The sequence below is a fragment of the Octopus sinensis genome, linkage group LG9, assembly GCF_006345805.1.
Source record: "Octopus sinensis linkage group LG9, ASM634580v1, whole genome shotgun sequence".
NCBI classification, from domain to species: domain Eukaryota; kingdom Metazoa; phylum Mollusca; class Cephalopoda; order Octopoda; family Octopodidae; genus Octopus; species Octopus sinensis.
Window position 1 is genome coordinate 64755443 of NC_043005.1, and position 21336 is coordinate 64776778.

A 21336-nucleotide genomic window follows, 5' to 3' on the forward strand; every position below is an offset into this window, starting at 1 on the left:
TTACACCTACAAAGTTCTCCTCTGAGGTACAATACCAGGTAAGGTTGTTTATGGAAGACCAGCAGTCACCTGTGCATACCAGACACCCTCTCTCCACACCACCAATGTTATTCAGGGAAGAGGCAAAGGCTGATACAACTTGGCACCTGTGATGTCCTAACTCATTTCTATAGCTGAGTGAACTGGAGCAACATGAAATAAAGTGCCTTGCTCCAGAACAACACATAGCCCAGTCTGGGAATCGAACTGACTACCTCATGATTGTGAGTCTGATGCTCTAACCACTGAGCCATGCACCTTCAGTACTACGTTTTACCCTTTTGTTTTTTACTATTCAGCAGGTTGGCTACAAATAGGCAGAGTAGAAAATATTGTGTTCTATTATTATACAAAGTTTTTCTGCAATTACCGTTACTATTACAAGTGACAAATCTGAACTAATATGTCTATATCAAATTTGAATGAAGCTCAGAAAGTCTTGTTATGAAGAACCTTAAAAAGTTTTGCAAGGATTTTCATGAACATTCTTTGGTCAACACAAGTTTTTTGAGTGGCATATGTATTTCAAGTCTGGCCAAACATTGAGTTAACATAATGAGCATTCAAACGACCAGTTGCAAGAAAAACACCAGAAAATATGCGTAAAATTCATGAACTAATCCATGACGATCATCTCCAACCAGTCCGTCAATTCTCTTACCTGATTGAAATTAGTTATGGAGACAAACTGGAGGTTCTCGTAGAAAACCTAAACATGGATCTTAATTGCTAAATAGTCTATCAATTCACACCCACCATATTAGCCAGATCCATTCCCCTGTAACTTTGTCATGTTTATCAAAATGAAACTGAAGCTGAAGTAGCACTGCTTCAAGATGGTAGATAAAATTCACATGGAATCACAGGCTTTATTGGATAGCCCTTAGGAAGAAGTCTTTTGTGAGACATTTGAGGCATGGAAGATGAGCTGGATTGCTAAGTAAGGACTATTTCAAAGGGCCTGGAGTTCAAATATAATGGCATGGAATATATTATTTACTAGAGTAACATGTCTATTTTTCGTTTTTTACATCTAATCTGGATACTTTATAATAAATCTCTGTCTAATTGCATAGAAATTTGTATATAATGAAAGTGGATGATATGTACTGAATATAAAAATAAATATCTTGATAGTAAATGGTAGATAACACAGTAATTAAGAAATTATAGCTAAATTTAAAATAAATAAACTGAATGAATCAATAACTCATTAAAACAATAACTGCACATAAAGATATTCTTAATTGCAATGATAGTTTTATCATAGTTACAACAAATGAATAGCTAGTTGAATCACCATCAACAAATTCATTAAGCTTAATAAGTATACTTTTATCAAGGGACAAAAATATATTTTATTGAGGAAGCTTATAATAAATGGTATAAAATGTATAAATACAAATAAATATGATTCTCCCAAAGTGGTTTGCTTGCAAAACACATTAGAAATTTACATGATATTCTGAAACAATAGAACTATAGTTTTTGGGAGTGTTTTATGAAGTTAAATATTAAAAAGCTATATTAGAATTCTGAGACACTATGACCACTACAACTTTTTTGATAATCTCTCATGGGGATGCTAGCCAAATAAGAATTACCTAATAAATGCAAATAATATTTCCTTCTTCTAGAACAACTGCAAATCCTTTACAAATTTCAAGCAAGCTGAAGTTCTTGTTTTATATATTACAATCAACAAAAAAAAAAAAGAAAAAAAAAAAAAAGAAACTGCCAATCAAACAAACAAACCTTCATTTAAAACTACAGCAAATAACTTAATTTGTGTATTTCAAATCAAATCTTAACTGTTTTAAGAGTTTGGTTTATCAATTTTTAATGGTATAAACAGTTATAATTATGTCATAATTGACTGAAAGTCAGACACTTTGATTTTGATTAGTCTCTTAGATTTCTGATAGAATTTATTTAACTGTTCATTCTCATGGAATGAGAAATGCAACTGAATAAGTTGTTTGGACAAGTGACAGACTATTTAGTTATAGACTCTCTGTAAACTTAGTTATGAAATAGGTATTAAGTTGAGGTACATTCCATCACTGGATGCATTAGAGGTATTATGTATCTAACAAATATTTCAATAGCTAATCCTAAATTCTGTCATGGCCACACATATTTTCTTCAAGATGGAGAAATGTTTATCAATCAGTTAACATGTTGGGATAAGCTGCAATTCTTCCCACTTTCTGTACAGTGATTCTCATAAACAAAATCTAAATTATTTAGAAACAGATTCCTTCCTCTCATTAATCTTGTCATGCTCTACAGAAGGTATGTACTAACTGGACTACATAGTGAAAGTAATTGGGTTCCCCAGGGAATAAGAAAAAATAGATACTAGAAATATATCAGTAGTTTATTAAATTGTCTCTCTCTCTACCATACCTTTGTAGTTAAAATAATTGGTTTACTTTAAAATATCAGATTTTTCTTTCATAAAATTAACAATAATCAAACCTTTTAGTTTCAACTAAACTATTTATTAAACTAGAATTACTCACATGTGTCAATATTAATAGATGTCCAAGTCAGGGACTTCATACCCGGCTCAAAACTATCATATATGTCAGAATAGTATGGGCCCATCACTGGTATCAGCAAGGATGGAATCTTTGCTTTGATATGTTTGAATTCATTAAGCACATCTTGAAACCTTCAAACAAAAAGTGAAAGGAAGATGATGTTAATAAATTATTGAGATGAAGGAACAAGCATAGGAAAATATCCAGAAATAAAAAGGTTTTACACAAAATGTATTATTTTTCTATTATTATAAATTTCTACAAAGTATCACAGATTAATGGTAAACTTTTGATAAATCAAGTCTGCAGTATGGTTTCTTATCTACCTACGAGTTTGACCATGATTTAACATCTTTCCTGACATGTGATACAAAAAATGAATTATTTGGTAAAAGAAACAGATATGTGTAGTTAATTCAGAGACACCTGAATGAAAATAACTAATAACATCTTTGGTAAACATTCAACATAAAAATCAATGAGTTGTTTTATCCTGTTCACCAACACTTCACTCAGAGATACTGAGATGATCAAAATTCTGATCATCTCAGTTTGAAGAAAAGGAATAATTTTGGGTCAATGGGTAAACTCCTTGTTACTCTTTACTCTTTTACTCTTTTACTTGTTTCAGTCATTTGACTGCGGCCATGCTGGAGCACCGCCTTTAATCGAGCAACTCGACCCCAGGACTTATTCTTTGTAAGCCCAGTACTTATTCTATTGATCTCTTTTGCCGAACCGCTAAGTAACGGGGACATAAACACACCAGCATCGGTTGTCAAGCAATGCTAGGGGACAAACACAGACACACAAACACACACACGCATATATATATATATACATATATACGATGGGCTTCTTTCAGTTTCCGTCTACCAAATCCACTCACAAGGCTTTGGTCGGCCCGAGGCTATAATAGAAGACACTTGCCCAAGGTGCCACGCAGTGGGACTGAACCCGGAACCATGTGGTTGGTAGACAAGCTACTTACCACACAGCCACTCCTGCCACAGCCACTCCTGCCACAGCCACTCCTGCCACAGCCACTCCTGTTGTATAATTCATCTGTTAACATCACACAAGCAGCAATTCCACTCCTTTATAGAATTGTATAATACAATATAAGAAAAATATTTCCAAGTTATTATTCTCTTTACTTGTTTCAGTCATTTGACTGTGGCCATGCTGGAGTACCGACTTTAGTCAAGCAAATCAACCCCAGGACTTATTCTTTGTAAGCCTAATACTTATTCTATCAGTCTCTTTGCCGAACCGCAAAGTTACGGGGACATAAACACACCAGCATCGGTTGTCAAGCAATGGGGAGGGGGGACAAACACACAGACACACAACATATATATATATATATATATATATATATATATATATTATATATATATATATATGTATAATTATACATATATACGACGGGCTTCTTTCAGTTTCTGTCTACCAAATCCACTCACAAGGCTTTGGTCGGCCCAAGGCTATAGTAGAAGACACTTGCCCAAGGCGCCATGCAATGGGACTGAACCCGGAACCATGTGGTTGGTAATCAAGCTACTTACCACACAGCCACTCCTGCGCTTATTATTAAGTGACTAATATTCATATTTTCCTTTAATTTTACTTTTTGTTGGTAAGTAAAGATGATATATAAAATCTCTGAGCAAGAGATAAACAGTAACAGTACGGAATCGTAAAATATATTTGCCAACTAAATGTGGTATCTTGTAGAGGGCTGTGTCATTGGCCAGCTGGAGGAGATGTCTCCCTGGGGACAGTAGCCCCATCCTCTGTAGGACCGCCACATTTAGTTGGCAAATATGTTTTTTGATTCCATACTGTTACTGTTTATTTCTCACTCAGAGATTTAATATAACTTATCTCTCTCTTTTACAACATCAGCAACAGTGTGTCGCTAGAAAAAGGAAACAGTATTTTGCAAGTGGAATGAGTTCTTCATCACTAGCCAGTGATTAACACAGACTGAAGATGGGTAACCACCCAGAAACTCGGGTCTGTGTGTATCACATAAGGCTCAAGATGGGAGCAATGACCTCCCTTGCAAATACTAACTGGACACAGATTGTTTGTCGTTGGCCAGCTGAAGGAGATGTCTTCCTGGAGCTAAAAACAACAGTAGCACCATCCTCTATAGGACCGCCACATTTAGTAGGGAAATATAGTTTACAAAAGATAATATAGAAAATGAAGTAAATATATATATATGTATTGCTTTAAATCAGTTAAAATGTTTTGAGTAATTTTAAAAAGAAAAGTTAGTATCATCTTGTTTCTACTCCAGATTGGTAGAAATCCCTTCATAGTACAGATATTACTATTTTCCCACCAAATTTTGTATTCTTTCATCCGCTATTCTCTCTCTCTCTCTCTCTCTTTCTCTCTCTCTCTCTCTCTCTCTCTCTCTCTCTCTCTTTATTATCAGAATTGTTTTAATATATTTATAACTTCGAATATTACTTTCATTTCATGCACCACTTTGCCTCTTGTCAAAGAAGCAGTCTTTCAACAACTTCATTGCTAAATTGTAAAGAATTCTGATGGAACAATCTTATATAATTATCATATATTCTATCCAACAGAAATTGCCAAAGAAGTTATTATCTCTAGCTGCCGCAATTTCTCATGATTTAAATTGCTAATATTCTTGAATATGATATACTTGTAATAGCATCTCAAGTCTTCTACATATAAACTCTCAAATTTTGTTTTGTTTGTCTGCTATTTCTTATTTCAACAAGTTAATTGTTATCTTGCTAGGACACTGCCATAAATACTTCTTCCATTTTCATTTTGTGTTTGGAATTTCTTGTTTCTTTGTTATGGTGTAGGGTTATCTAGGATCTTGTGCAGTAGAATATCCAAGCACTGTTTGAGTTTATTGATATGTACCCAATGTAGATTCCTTATATTTTGATGTTATTGTAATATTTGGAATGGAGAAAGTGAACCCTTGGCACTGAAATGATGCTCAATTTAGAATCAGCCATTTCAGTGACCAAATCTGGTACCTGTCCCTCTAGGAACTTCCTGTTATGAATTAGTTCATATTTTCCTGTTTTTTATTATTATTCCAGAGAATATAGCCTAAACTATTTAATATTTCCCAGTAGTTCAGTTGCTTCATAAAAAAAATCTTTGTAGAACTATTTTCCAATTTAGTAGAAAGATTGATATATAACTGAAGTGACCCAGAAGTTTTATCCACAAGACCACCATAACTTTTTTGTTGGATTTCACAAAATATTCTCCAACTCCATCTTGCCAGATGTCTGCACATTGTTTCCAACTTAACAACAGGCTTGAAATTACATGTTTGAATTCTCATCATAATTTCCAGGTCTTGCACAGGTTCAGACTCTGGGATTACAACTCTGTTGGCTTTTGCTACCCATATTCTTGTGTGTTCAATGTTTCAGAGTATTAAAACATTTCAGCATTGAATCTGTGTCTTAGTTCATCTGTGTTATAGCATTAAATTATTTTCATAGCTCATAATTTTCATGACTATGCAAAAATATCAATCTATTTCAACAGAACAACAAAGATTTTGCTGTTCTAAATTAGCTTCATCTATAATATCTACTTAAATATAACTCATCTGACAAAGCAAAGATTGAATACTTAACCAAGTTTGCATGATTTTGGCGTTTAAATGTCTGCATAACTTTTAAGCAATTTTTATGCTGATTTCTGCTCTGTTATTAGTTTTTCTCCATCAGATCTAGTTTTTCTGTAATAAAACTTTGTATTATGGTATCAGAGAATCAAATGACAGTGATTATCTGATTTAGGTTGCACAACAAAATAGATTGCTATAAATCAATGCTGACCAAATATTAGTAAAAGTAAAATAGCAGCCAATATAAGTTTATTAAACAGTTTTTGGCAACTCTGACACATGACGTAACCTTGAAAAGTTGTGTACACAATTGCTAACTGATGCTTTACTGTTGTAATTAATTGTTCCAGAGGTTAGTTCTTGGTGATATTTACTTATAAACTCCACTTAAAATGAATACATATAGATGTAAGTATGTGAACAATCCAGGCATATTCTGCTACATTTGTGGCAAATATATTCTCATTAATCAGATACAAAATATAAATGATCTTGTAAAAGAATCTATACTTCGCTTATTTTGGTGTTAAACTCGGTGATGAAGACAAACCTTGGGCTCCACACAAGGTATGTCACATTTGTGTGGAAGGGATGAGACTCTGGGAAGCTGATAAGAAAAATGAAATGCCCTTCGGAATACCAATGGTGTGGCGAGAGCCAAGTAACGTTACTTCAGAGAGTGATGAAGAAGACAAATGTGAAGAAGGTGATGACTACACTCTTGACAAAATCGAAAGTCCACAGTTATTTACACAGGAAGAGCTCAACGATTTGGTTTAAAGACGTGAATCTACCAAAGGATGCAGTGGAACTTCTTCGTTTTAGGCTAAAAATGAAAAAGCTTTCGTTAACGGGAACCTTCTCTTGGTACCATCTCAAGGGAACACAAGGTGTTACCATTCTTTGCTGAGGATGAATCGGTGGTGTTTTGCTATGCTATTCCAAACCTGCTAAGCTATTTTGAGATCAAGAGCAATCCCTCAGAATGGACGCTATTAATTGATTCCTCCAAAAGGAGTTTGAAGGCTGTCTTGCTACACAATGGAAATAAGTAATCATCCATTCCAGTGGCACATTCTGTACAACTTAAGGAGACATGAAAATGTAAAAGAACTTTTGTTAAATATAAAGTATGCAGAATACCACTGACAAGTGTGTGGAGATTTTGAAATTATAGGCATGCTTTTAGACCAGTAGGTAGGCTCCACAAAAATGCCATGTTTCTTATGTGAATGGGACAGCAGAGCTAAAGAAGAGCCCTGGATGGTTAAAAACTGACCACAAAGGAGAAGTTTATCACGTGGATCCAAAAACATTCTGCCCGAGTCCTTGATTGAACTTACAAAAGTACTACTACCACCTTTGTACATCAAGCTGGGTTTGATGAAACAGTTTCTTAAATCTTTGTCTGCAGATGGACCATGTTTGCAGTATCTTTCAAAAAAATTCCCAAATATAACCAGTGAGAAAATTCAAGCAGGAGTTTGTCTAGATTATGAGAAATCCCTGAATGAATCTCAAAAATAAGCATGGGTGAGCTTCAAGTGTGTTGCCAAGAATCTTTTGGGAAACAGTAAGTGCTCAAATTACAAAGTCATAGCTGATACCAAGTTGCAAAACTTCAAAAAGCTTGGGTGCAACATGAATGTTTAACTGCACTTTCTTCACTCACATCTTGACTATTTCCCAGAGTACCTTGGCAATGTAAGTGAAGAGCATGGTGAGAGATTTCACCTGGACATTAAAGAAATGGAGCAGAGGTATCAGTTGGGTAGAATGTAAACATGATGGAGGATTACTGCTGGACCCTAAAGAGAGATTGCAAGCAACTACCAAAATCTGGAAGGAAATCAAAGAAAAAGAAGTTTGAAAAGGAGTAAAATTACTTTAAAGCCATGGTAAGTGCATTAAAAATATATATCTAGTCAATATGTAGACCTACATACTATTCATATCCTTTTTATTATTGTTCTTAATTTCATCACACCTTTATCTAAAAGTCTGCCACAAAAAGGAATGAATGACAAGAAAAATCATCATATCTTTGGCAGCCATTTGTGCAAAATCTGTACATGATCGGTAAAATCTAAAAACATATTTGAAATCAGCATTAGAAAAATGGTTCAGGATCACCTATAAGCAGACAATCATCATTTATTTCATTTAAAAAAGCAGACTTGTGTAATCATCTAGTTATTAAATTACTATGAATAACACTATGAAATACAAAACATTTAATTAGTCTATACATCCACATACAGAAACAAGAGATTTTCTATGGCTTCTGTATAGAATATATTAATTTATCATTTTTATTACAGAGAGAGGAGTCTTTAATCATGCATATTTTGACATATCTAGCATAATACAAATTATTTTCATCTGCTCAATTTGCTCAAATTTTGCAAAGCAATACTTGCTTAGAGCAATCATTCTTTTACAACAAAATGGTAAACTAGGTAAAAGAGAGCTAATGTTTTTTTTATGCAACATGACACAGTGCTAATAATGTGATGACTTGTCTTGTTGTATCTTCCATACACAAAGTTTGGTAAATTAAATGAAAAACAAAAGTACTGTGATACAGAATTAAAAAATGAAAATAGATTATTAAAAACACCGACTGCTGCTAGTGCATGTTTTATAACTTCCTGCTTCTATAACAAATCAAAAAGTAATTGAATAATGAGATAATTTCCCCCCAAAAAAATTATCCTGACAGACACTAATAAAAACAAGTAATTTGTTTATTGAATTTGAAATTTTTTCTTTTAACTATGTTGCTCTGCATTTTTGTGTTAAGAAAGAACTGACTCAGTTGATAGGACATTAACTGAAATCTTAATGGTGCATACCATTTGGGGCTCGAAAAGGTATGGTTCATGTCAACAAATGGAGTTTACCTAGTTGTAAATTGGTTCAATCATCATCATCATCATCATCATTTAGCATCCGCTTTCCACGCTAGCATGGGTTGGACGGTTCAACTGGGGTCTGGGAAGCCAGAAGGCTGCACCAGGCCCAGTCTGATCTGGCAATGTTTCTACAGCTGGATGCCCTTCCTAACGCCAACCACTCCGTGAATGTAGTGGATGCTTTTTACATGCCACCAGCACAGGTGTCAGATGGGGCTAGCAAACGGCTACGGTCGGATGGTGCTTTTTACGTGCCACTGGCACGGGGGCCAGGCAAGGCTGGCAGCAGCCACGATCGGATGGTGTTTTTTACATGCCACCAGCATGGGGGCCAGAAATAAAATAAGTCATAGGATTCATAAATACTTAATGAATATTTCATAATTATGGGGTGGTCAGATTAAATTATTCTTGCGTTTGAAGAATAATTGAAATGTGTACCAGTTTTCCCATCCTTGAATCATTTCATGTGGAAGAAATCTTTAGTAAGGCTTCTTCAACTTAACAAAACAAGATACTTTTCTGACACAGATACTTTAGATTATTGTGATAAGCAATTCACACAGGATAGAAGACATTCATAAAACTCTTATACAGGCACATAGCTCTGCTGTACTGACATAAACAAAAGGTAAACATATACTTAAAAGCAATCCTTAAATTTCTTTTTAATAAAATCTTAATATTTCTATAATATTCCTTTAATTTTTTCATTTAATACAAAGGAATATTTTGTTTCTTTCTAGTAATGCACCTTATAATAAAATCAGAAAGAGGTACAGGGTGATGAGATTTTCTTGCATTTCTCATTAGCGTTTGTGGTTTAAGAAGTGTGAAATAGTTTCAGCAAGAAATTAAGAGCATTTTATGAATTGGCTTTTCAAATATTTATTTATTTCAAATATTTATTCAAATATCTATTTAAAAATAACTAAATGAACTGCAATACATCACAATAATTATTGAAGTAATGATACACAAACTTACAAAGCAAGCTTTCTCTGTACTCATAAACCAAGAACTCATTCAAAACTAAAGTTAACAGACACTATAGGCATAGGAGTGGCTGTGTGGTAAGTAGCCTACTTACAAACCACATGGTTCCGGGTTCAGTCCCACTGCATGGCACCTTGGGCAAGTGTCTTCTACTATAGCCTCAGGCCAACCAAAGCCTTGTGAGTGGATTTGGTAGACAGAAACTGAAAGAAGACTGTAGTATATATATATATGTGTGTGTGTGCATGTGTGTGTGTGTGTGTGTGTGTGTGTGTGTGTATGTATATGTTTGTCCCCCCAATATCACTTGACAACCAATGCTGGTGAGTTTACGTCCCTGTAACTTAGCAGTTCGGCAAAAGAGTACTAGGCTTACAAAGAATAAGTCCTGGGGTCAATTTGGTTGACTAAAGGCGGTGATCCAGCATGGCCACAGTCAAATGACTGAAACAAGTAAAAGAGTAAAAGAGACACTGGATAAACAAGAAATTTTAAACACTCATCAAATAAACTTAAATATCTAAGTAGTTCAAGCTAAGGAGACTAATAGATATAAAAAATTACATACCAAGGTAACAGGATTTTGAGTGAACTTTCCTTGGCAACCATATCTTTGGCCTTCCCTGGAGCATCAAGTCCTAAGTACATGATCCATTTTGTTTCCAGTATAGCATCAAAAATTTGTATATCAAAATTTACAAACAGTTCATCATTTGCAGGAGCATACATTAGAAGTGGAATATGTAGATTTCTTTTAATACTCACCACAGCTTTATACCAACTGTGATAATAGCAAAGCTTAAAAAGAAGACATAAATAATCATGTATTTAAAGTAAAATGGGACCATCTAAGGATGCTAGTATTCTTAATATAATATATAATGAAATTATTGTATACAGTGCTCAGGTGCACCACAACTTGTCAAAAGTACATATAAAGCATATGCAGTAATGTACAAATGTCTGGAAAGTGAAGAGTGTATGAGTCAGATACATGCTTGCATGTGTATGGAGGGGAGAAAATCAGGTATAGTGTTGGCAAATCTCAGGAAGCATGGAAGTTTTGAAGGATGCAGGGCTCCGACAACTAATAACTGATGCCGGCAGTTTGTTCCATGCTTCAGCAACTTTTAGTGTGAAAAAATGTTTCCGAAAGTCATGGGAGCTGTGTTGTTTTCTGACTTTGTAAACATGTCCACGAGTGTTATACAGATGGAGTTTGAAAAGGTGCTCAGAATTATTGTTTGTAAGATGGCTAATAATTTTATGGGTGTCTTCCAAGTCAGCTACCAGACATCGGAGTTTCAATGTGTCCATGCCCAGGGAAGTAAGGCATTCAGAATATGGCAAATGCCTGATGGAGGGTATTCTCCTAGTTGCACATTGCTGAACAGCTTCCAGATGATTAATATCCTGGGCAAGATAGGGGTTCCAGACTGGTGATGCAAATTCCAGATGAGGTCGCACCATAGCTATACAAAGCCGCAGATAGATAGCCGTACGGCGGCTCACAAAGGACTTGGTGAGTGATGCCAAGACACCCTCAGCCTTCTTGGCAATTCCATGCAATATCTTTGCATGGAATAGAAATAGTGCCAAATGATGAGTTTTCAGAAATGTTAACAAAAGAACCGTACACAGTTATAATAGAATTAAGTCCTTTGGTTTCTTTCCTTTGTGATCACTTCTATGTTTTATGTTTGATCTGCATATATATTATGTTGCTTTGCATTTGGCAATTTATATATTTTGTAGTAATGTATCAAGATATTTTTGTCAATTTAGTATTTATGACTACATAAATTAATGAATCATTAACACCATCAGCATTTTAATATATTTTGAAGATGCAGAAAGAATAAAACAATAACATCACTAAAATTACATCTTATTTCGACATAAATGTTCTCCTTTTTATTTTTATTTTTGCTGAACACTACTCATTAGACATATTTCTCGTTAACTCACCTCATAAGTCTGCAAACATTTTGTTAACTTTCTGTAATTAGCCATTATCCTCTGTCCATCCGGGTGCTAAAAATATAAAGAGTACAACGAAACAAGCTCTGAATATCAACATATCTATACATATAAAGCTGAAGTTGTCTGTGTATGGCAGGTTTGGTAGCCTTCAGCTAACACTATCTCCTCCGAGACCCTGCAGCACAAGTTGACCAAAATTGAGAGTATGATAGAAGAAAGCTTGCTCTTCCTTCCATAGAAGAAACAATTCAAATCAGACAATGTTAACACCAAAAATTATTTACATCAAAAAGGTGCTTTTTTTTCTATGCAAATCCCTATTTTTTACGATTTTTTGACTGCTATGTCGCCATTTTTCGGTGTATTTCAACCAGAAAAATGTTCACTTAAAGAGAATAACAAGCTACATATTGCAAAATTTTTACTTTTCAAAAATTCCAAACAAACCCGAGCAACGCCGGGCGATACCGCTAGTTAATGCTTATAAAATTGTTATGAAGTTTTTCAAACATTTTGTTAGGTTTCTGATTAGATTTATAATTTTTGTTTTTGAATCAGACTTGAAATGTATAGCAAAAATAAAAAATTATGTGTTTCCCAGTGTATTTTTAAATATTGTAAATATTTATGCTGATTCATGCTCATTTGAATTTTCTAGATAACTGAAGGTATGCTCTACTTCTCCAATCCCAAAACCTACTATAAATTTCACCAACGTCTTATATCCCAAGAATTTTTCCATTTAGTTATCTAACTTCTTCATACACATTTTCTTCTAAATTACATTATAATCTGTTCTAGGAGATTACATATCTCACAAGCAGATAAACAGCTTATTTACTTGTATTCATTCTTTAATGTAGCTAATGTCTTCAGCTGAGGACTTGTCTATGAATATTACTTGACATTTAATACCTTTCTAATCCCTTCAATATTTATTTTCACTTCCTTTAAATAATATGTAATTGTCACAAAGATAATGTATTTGACTAATGGATTATGCGTTTATGGAATAATGTTTCACAATCAGAAGAAAATGGTACAAGTTATCAAAGTTACTCTGATAATAAAAGAAAAGTGATTTATTAATAATGGAAACTGAAAATCCAAAGCTTTGCCAAACATTAAAAGCAAATCAGACAAATTATTATATGCAGTTATGATGTGTACCAGAGTATGTGTGTGTGTGTATATATATATATATATATATATATATATGGGCCGTGACTGCTGAGGATATGCGTAAGCTCGCTAGAAATGAAGCCAGTATGCTCCGATGGATGTGTAATGCCGGTACTCACACTCGGCAGAGTGTAAGTACCTTGAGAGAAAAGCTGGACTAAGAAGCATCAGTTGTGGTGTGCAAGAGAGACGTTTGCGCTGATATGGTCATGTGGCGAGAATGGATGAAGATAGTTGTGTGAAAAAGTGCCACACCCTAGCGGTTGAGGGAACCTGTGGAAGAGGCAGACCCAGGAAAACCTGGGACGAGGTGGTGAAGCATGACCTTCGAACTTTAGGTCTCACTGAGGAAATGACTAGAGACCGAGACCTCTGGAAGTGTGCTGTGCGCGAGAAGACCCGGCAGGACAAGTGAGTCCACAACCCGTGGCCTTCTACATGGGATGGAGCCAGCCTACGTATGCATACCTTCCCTTCTTGGGACACAAAACTCTACTTCTGAAGACGTGTTGAGGCAAGTGAGGATCAGAATCGAAATCGATGAATGGAAATTGCGGATGTGCTACCAGTGCCGGTGGCATGTCGAAACTCTGCTTGTGAAGACCCATTGAGGCAAGTGAGGATCAGAATCAAAATCGATCAATGGAAATCGATCAATGGAAATTACAGATGTGTTACCAGTGCCGGTGGCATGTAAGAGAACTTTCCGTTTCGCGACCGTTGCCAGCACCGCCCCGTTTCGTGTCCATTGCCAGCCTCGCCTGGCCCTCGTGCCGGTGGCACATAAAAAGCACCATCCGTTCGTGGCCGTTTGCCAGCTCTGTCTGGCACCAGTGCGGGTGGCACGTAAAAAGCACCCACTACACTCGCGGAGTGGTTGGCGTTAGGAAGGGCATCCAGCCATAGAAACACTGCCAGATTTGACTGGCCTGATGAAGCCTTCTGGCTTCACAGACCCCAGTAGAACCGTCCAACCCATGCTAGCATGGAAAATGGACGCTAAATGATGATGATGATGATGATGATATATATATATATATATATATTATATATATATATATAATATATATATATAAATATATATAAATATATATATATAAATATATATAAATATATATATAATATATATATATATATATATATATATATGCATTATATGTAGAAAAAGACAGGAAACTGCTATGGTTAGTTGCTATGACAATAAGAATTACTGCCTGCAAAGATATGCATTTAACTGTTGCACAAATTGGAAAAGTAAAATATCAAAGCAGATATTGGAATACCATGCAATTCTTGGATGCATGGAACCCTGTCAAATTGTCCATCTTGGAAGAAGGATATTTAAAGATGATGATGATGTCAGTGAGAAAAATATAAATAAGATTAGGATGTCTATAATATAATCCTAAAATTATTAACATAAAAAACAAAACTCTGTTGATAATTCTGGAATACATGACAAACTATAAGTTTGGTCATCATTATTATCATTTAATGTCTGCTTTCCATGCTAGCATGGGTTGGATAATTTGACTGAACTCTGGCTGCACCAGGCTCCAATCTTGATCTGGCAGAGTTTCTACAGCTGGATGCCCTTCCTAACGCCAACCACTCCAAGAGTGTAGTGGGTGCTTTTACGTGCCACCGACACGAAGGCCAGTCAGATGGTACTGGCAATGGCCACGTGTAAATGGTGTTTTTCACGTGCCACCTAAACAGGAACCAGTCCAGCGGCACTCGCAATGACCTCGCTTAAATGCTTTTTCACATGCCACCAGCACAAGTGCCAGTAAGGCGATGCTGGTAACGATCATGCTCAAATGGTGCTTTTTACATGCCACCAGCAAGGAAGCCAGTTAGCTGCTCTGGCAACAATCACGCTTGGATGGTGATCTTAGCACTACACTAGCACGGATGCCAGTCATCAAATTTGATTTCAATTTCGATTTTGTGTCCAAAATTTTGTGTTCAAATTCAGTAACCATAATTCAGTAATTGTTCTGACCTCATATTTTCTTACAACCTTAGTCCAGAAACTCATTTTCAATAAGACACATTGTCCAGTAAAATAGAAATTTTTTGATCTTATAAATGATGAAAGTAAATAACAATTCAGTCATATTATGATGATATCAGGATATATGTTGGAAGAAACGTTAGCACGCCAGGCAAAATTCTTAGCAGTATTTCATCTGCCATTACGTTCTGAGTTCAAATTCCGCCGAGGTCGACTTTGCCTTTCATCCTTTTGGGGTCGATAAATTAAGCACCAGTTATGCACTGGGGTTGATGTAATCGACTTAATCCCTTTGTCTTTCCTTGTTTGTCCCCTCTATGTTTAACCCCTTATGGGTAACAAAGAAATAGGATATATGTTGCCATGACAACATTTTTATTTTTAATATGGTGACATACTTTTTGAATAGGCGCAGGAGTGGCTGTGTGGTAAGTAGCTTGCTAACAAACTACATGGTTCCGGGTTCAGTCCCACTGCGTGGCATCTTGGGCAAGTGTCTTCTGCTATAGCCCCGAGCCGACCAATGCCTTGTGAGTGGATTTGGTAGACGGAAATTGAAAGAAGCCTGTCGTATATATGTATATGTATATATATATGTATGTGTGTGTTTGTGTGTCTGTGTTTGTCCCCCTAGCATTGCTTGATAACCGATGCTGGTGTGTTTACGTCCCCGTCACTTAGCGGTTCGGCAAAAGAGACCGATAGAATAAGTACTGGGCTTACAAAGAATAAGTCCCGGGGTCGATTTGCTCGACTAAAGGCGGTGCTCCAGCATGGCCACAGTCAAATGACTGAAACAAGTAAAAGAGTAAAAGAGTAAAGAGTATACTCCAAACTTAATTTTAAAACCGAATGTTATCCATATACAACTCTATGTTGTACTTATTAGGTATGCTGATTGTTAAGACAGCCCTGCTAGAGATTGTCACAAACTACAACTAATTACCAATACATGCTTAGTTGTTACCATCAGGCACTCTGTACTTCCATCTACTTCTGTAACAGATAGATTAGATTCCCTTCGAAGCAATCAGATGCACATGTACAGTGTTCATAAGCTTTCATTGCCACAAGATTATGGTTTGCTTCAATGATCAAGTTGGAGCGACTTAAAAGAGATGCCTCTGTAGGATATAAACACTACAAGGTATTCCTTTTTGTGCCTTTATTCTTCACTCTATACTGATGTGGTACACACATGCGCACGTGCACACACTCATATACATATAGTACATGCATGTGTACATGCACACACACACACACACAGATACATATATATGCAGGATGTAAACACTGCAAGGTATTCCTTTTGGTGCCTTTATTCTTCATTCCATACTGATGTAGTACATGCATGCACACGTGCACACAACACACACACACACACACACACAGATACATATATATGCAGGATGTAAACACTGCAAGGTATTCCTTTTGGTGCCTTTATTCTTCATTCCATACTGATGTAGTACATGCATGCACACGTGCACACACACACAAACACACACACACACAAACACACACACACACACACACACACACACACGTAGTACACACATATGCACATGCACACACACACATACATATATATTCATGCACATCCTGCTGGTGGTGTAAAGCACTTGTGGTGGTTCCACATAAAAGCACCCATATGATACCACGTAAAAGCGCCCATGTGGTGCCATGTAAAAGTGTCTATACAGTGGCACGTAAGAGCACCCATGCAACACCATAAAAGCACCCAGCACACTCTGTAAAATGGTTGGCATTAGGAAGGGCATCCAGCCATAGAAACCATGCCAAATCAGACTGGAGTCTGGTGCAGCTCCCCAAGCTTGCTAGCTCTGGTCAAACCATCCAACCCATGCCAGCACGGACAGCTGATGTTAAATGATGACGACATTGATGATGATGATGATGATGATGATGATGATGATGATATATAAATTGCAGAAGGCAGCAAGTTTGACAGAATCGTTAGCACACCAAGCGAAATGCTTAATGGTATTTCGACTGCCATCATGTTCTGAGTTCAAATTCCGCCGAGGTCGACTTTGCCTTTCATCCTTTCAAGGTCGATTAAATAAGTACCAGTTATGCACTGGGGTCGATGTAATCGACTTAGTCACTTTGTCTGTCCTTGTTTGTCCCCTCTATGTTTCGCCCCTTGTGGGCAATAAAGAATTAGATATATAAATTGCAGAGTTCTGTGCTGTTATCATCTACCAAATGTAATTCATAAGATACTGATTGACTGATCAACTTAAAGCTACTGGAGAAGGTATTTGCCTAAGGTATGAAATAGGAATGGAACTTGGGCCCACTTGGCTGCAAAGTGCACTTCTTATGTCAAAAAGTATAAAGCCAATCCTTTTACTACTATTTCATTAAAATGTTAGTATTTTTCATTCCATTTGCTAATACAAGTCAAGGCTGAAAATTAACAGACCCTCAAAATTGTCACAAAACTAGTGATTTATTCTAGCAATTAAACTGTTATGAGAAGATTCACTTAGTATTCAGTTAAAACCAGCATCCAAAATGCTAGCTAGGAAAACAGCATAAAAACTTTCTTACTGCTACATTAAAGAATTGTCAGTATGCTTTCCATATAAATCTGCTTACTAAAACAACAATCGAATCAAAATAAATGAAATTTCTTTATGAAATCATAATAAAATGTGACCAAAAATATTTCACTAGATAAGTAAGTAGGATATATATATATTAAGATATTTTTTAATAGTGAAAACAAATCTCACAAAGACTATATTTTTCAGGCATAAGACAAATAATCAAATTTTAAGCATAAACTATTCTATTATTAATTCTAATTCAATGGAGTTGTATCTTTTCACAAAATTTTTCTTATCCTCTGTTCAAGATTTCAATCATGCTTGTAATTAAATGAATACAAGAATCCAACTTCTTTTCTGAAATGTTGAAAAATATTAATTCAGATTGACATGATTAAACAAGTAATCTAACTCTTTGCAGTAGATTCTACATCTGTCCATTATTTAGGAAAAATATACTTAAAAGATATAACTACCAGATGTCTTATTGCTTTTTGTAATTTAAGAAGAGTGAATAATTAGTGTGTGGTAAGAAACATGCTTCCCAACCACATGGTTCCAGATTTGGTCCCACTGTGTGGAAACTTAGGTAAGTGTTTACTATAGCCTTGGCCCAACCAAAGCCTTGTGAGTGGATTTGGTAGACAGGAACTGAAAGAAGCCCATCATATACATGTGTGTATGTGTGTGTGTTCCCCAACACTGCTTGACTAGCGATATTGGGGTGTTTATGTCTCTGTAACTTAGCAGTTTAGCAAAGGAGTCCAATAGAATAAGCACTAGGCTTAAAAAAGTGTTGGGGTTGATTCATTTGACTAAAGCCCCTTAAGGCAGTACCCCAGTATGACTGCAGTCTAATGACTGAAATAAGTAAAAGCTAGAAGGTACAGGATGCGACAGGTAAATTGTTACCGTTTTATATTTTTAATTTTGTGCATGCACATTGTTTCTTTTTGATTTTCTCAACTACACAGTATGGTAGGGGCAGTTAGACACCATCTGTGAGAAAACCAGCACCATGACGCAATTCACTCAGCCAGAAATTTGGAAACAACATGTTCTACTGATTGGCACTCACGCCGGAAGTGCCAATATGAACATTACAGAGTGTTTAGCAACAGGACTCTGCACCATGCCACACAAGCAGGAGAACCCAGTCATGGCTGTCAGATAATTTCTGTTATCACACCACTGCTAATATCTTGCCACCTAACTCCTCAGACTGCAACCCCATTTGATTATGATGTGTGGGATCTAATTGTTTGAGAGACTAACAAGACTCCTTATAATACCAAAGATGAACTGATGACAAGGACTATGTAGTCTTCTCATCAGGGGAAGAAAGAAATAAACCGAACTCATCAATAAGACATTTTAGCAGAATGTGATGGATGTGTATAATGGTGACCGGAATGCTATTAAGTCTTTTAAAAAAACCGTTAGAAGATATAACGTCAAAGGTAGCCTATAGAAAGAGAAGGGGTAAAGGAAAGAAATAAGCAGAAAACTCATAAAGGAGATTTTTTTGCTACCCTGTTTATTTATTTTTTCCATGTTAATTGTAAACAAGGGAAAAATACACACATCCATTTAAATATATACACACACACACATATAAATATATATATATATATATATATATATATATATATATATCATCATCATCATCATCTGCTCGCTCCGCTGCTGACATTATTATACCACACGAAATGACCAGCTAAGCTAAGAAATTTCTCTAGTTTTAATCACTCATCATTCTTTCATCTAAGTCAGGGATGGGGAAACTTTTTAGTGCAGCGGGCAAAAATTTCCAAAGAAAAAGGTCTGCAGGTGGATCACAAGTTCTGGCACTTGCATCTGTGTATATATCTATTTAGCACATTAAATTAACATGTAACATCTTCATTAACAGCGCCACTGAATTTAAGATGTTAATACAACTTATGAGATATTCTATATTTTTCAAAATGTACCTGTCCTAATGTTGGAGAAACCATAACAGTCAAGCTCAGACCAAATTTAATTTTGAAAAATTACATTAATACCTAAATACTATTATGTGTAAATGGCATATTTGAACAGATTTATTCAAGTGATAATTTTATCAAAGCTAATTAACTTTAATTTCAAAATTTGGCATTGTTTAGTGAGAAGAATGAAACTACATTTTTTCTTTCTTTTTTCTAAAGTTTAGGAATGTCAGGTCTTTGAAGAAACTGCTATTCTTAGTTCATTACTCAGGTTTCCATTAGTATGTCTAGTATGAAGACGATTTTTTTGCATAATTCAATTTGAAAAAAACTGCTCACAGTTAAGTTTGTCACAGATAAGTTGTCAAAAATTGAGATATAAATTTCAAGACATTTTTATGCAAAGCAGGGAATTTCTCAGGATTGATGGGTTTGTAGAACCCAATAAAAATAGATTATTATTTTTTTATTTTAATAAGCTATCCAACTGCAAATCAATTAATTCTAATTGTAAGGTATCCTGAGCTTCCTTAGGACCCATATCAAAAGGTGTTTCAAAAACACAAAATTATCTTGTATTTTTTCAAATCTACTTTCAAATTTCTTCAAAAGACTTTCACACTTGTCAGAATATTCCTTTGTTGATTTGGGATTTTGTTCGCTCAATTTTGGAAAATGTGTGAAGCACTTCCTTTTCAATTGAGTGATAAATAAATGATGAATCAGTTCAAAGCTTTTGATATGAGAAAGCGAGCTGGTTATTAACTGAATGGAGCCTTTTGGTTTCAGGTTCAAATTATTTAAATGACTAGATATATCTTCTAAAAATGTTGAATCACTTAGAAACGTTTTTTCTTCCAGTTCTATAATAGGAATACCTTTAATATCCATAAAAACTTTCACTCCTTCCTTCAGTTCATAAAATTGCTTAAGCATTTGGGCCTTACTAAACTTCACAACAGTACAATAAATCTCCAGAGGCAATGACTAGTAACCAAGACTTTTGGCAATATGCTGTACTTGTGAAGGCCCATAAAGCCAAGTGAAATCATAGATGTGGCTGATGCTGGTGTCACATAACTTAAACCCATTCTGATGGCACACAAAAAGCACCATTCAAGTACTGGGCCTCACGGGGGCAAAATGGCTGATGCCGGTGGCATGTGAAAAGCTCCTTTTGAGTGTTGGGCCTTACGGAGGCAACGACTAAGACCTAGCATTATGTCATGCTTGAGAAAAAGACCCATCAAGTCAAGTAAATGTGCAGTTATGGTAGATACCAGTGTCACACAAATAACACCCGTTGGCACATCAACCACTCTTGAAGTGGTTGGTATTAGGAAGGGCATCCAGCCGTAGAAACCCTGACAAACCAGACTGGAATCTGATGCAGCCTTCAAACTTGCCAACCCAAATCAAATCATCCAACCCATACCAGCCTGGACAACGGATGCTAAATGATGATG

At 35.7% G+C, this 21336-nt stretch overlaps 1 protein-coding gene across 1 annotated transcript in view; it reads right to left on the bottom strand.

Annotated features, from left to right (window-relative positions):
- LOC115215439 (dynein heavy chain 5, axonemal-like) overlaps nucleotides 1-21336 on the bottom strand; it is a 370977-nt gene that overhangs the window by 304312 nt on the left and 45329 nt on the right. The window contains exons 10-12 of the mRNA XM_036506013.1: nucleotides 12111-12176; nucleotides 10711-10940; nucleotides 2565-2716 (exon numbers count right to left, since the gene is read on the bottom strand). Coding sequence (XP_036361906.1) covers nucleotides 2565-2716; nucleotides 10711-10940; nucleotides 12111-12176 — 448 coding nt within the window. The remainder of the gene's footprint in view (nucleotides 1-2564; nucleotides 2717-10710; nucleotides 10941-12110; nucleotides 12177-21336) is intronic.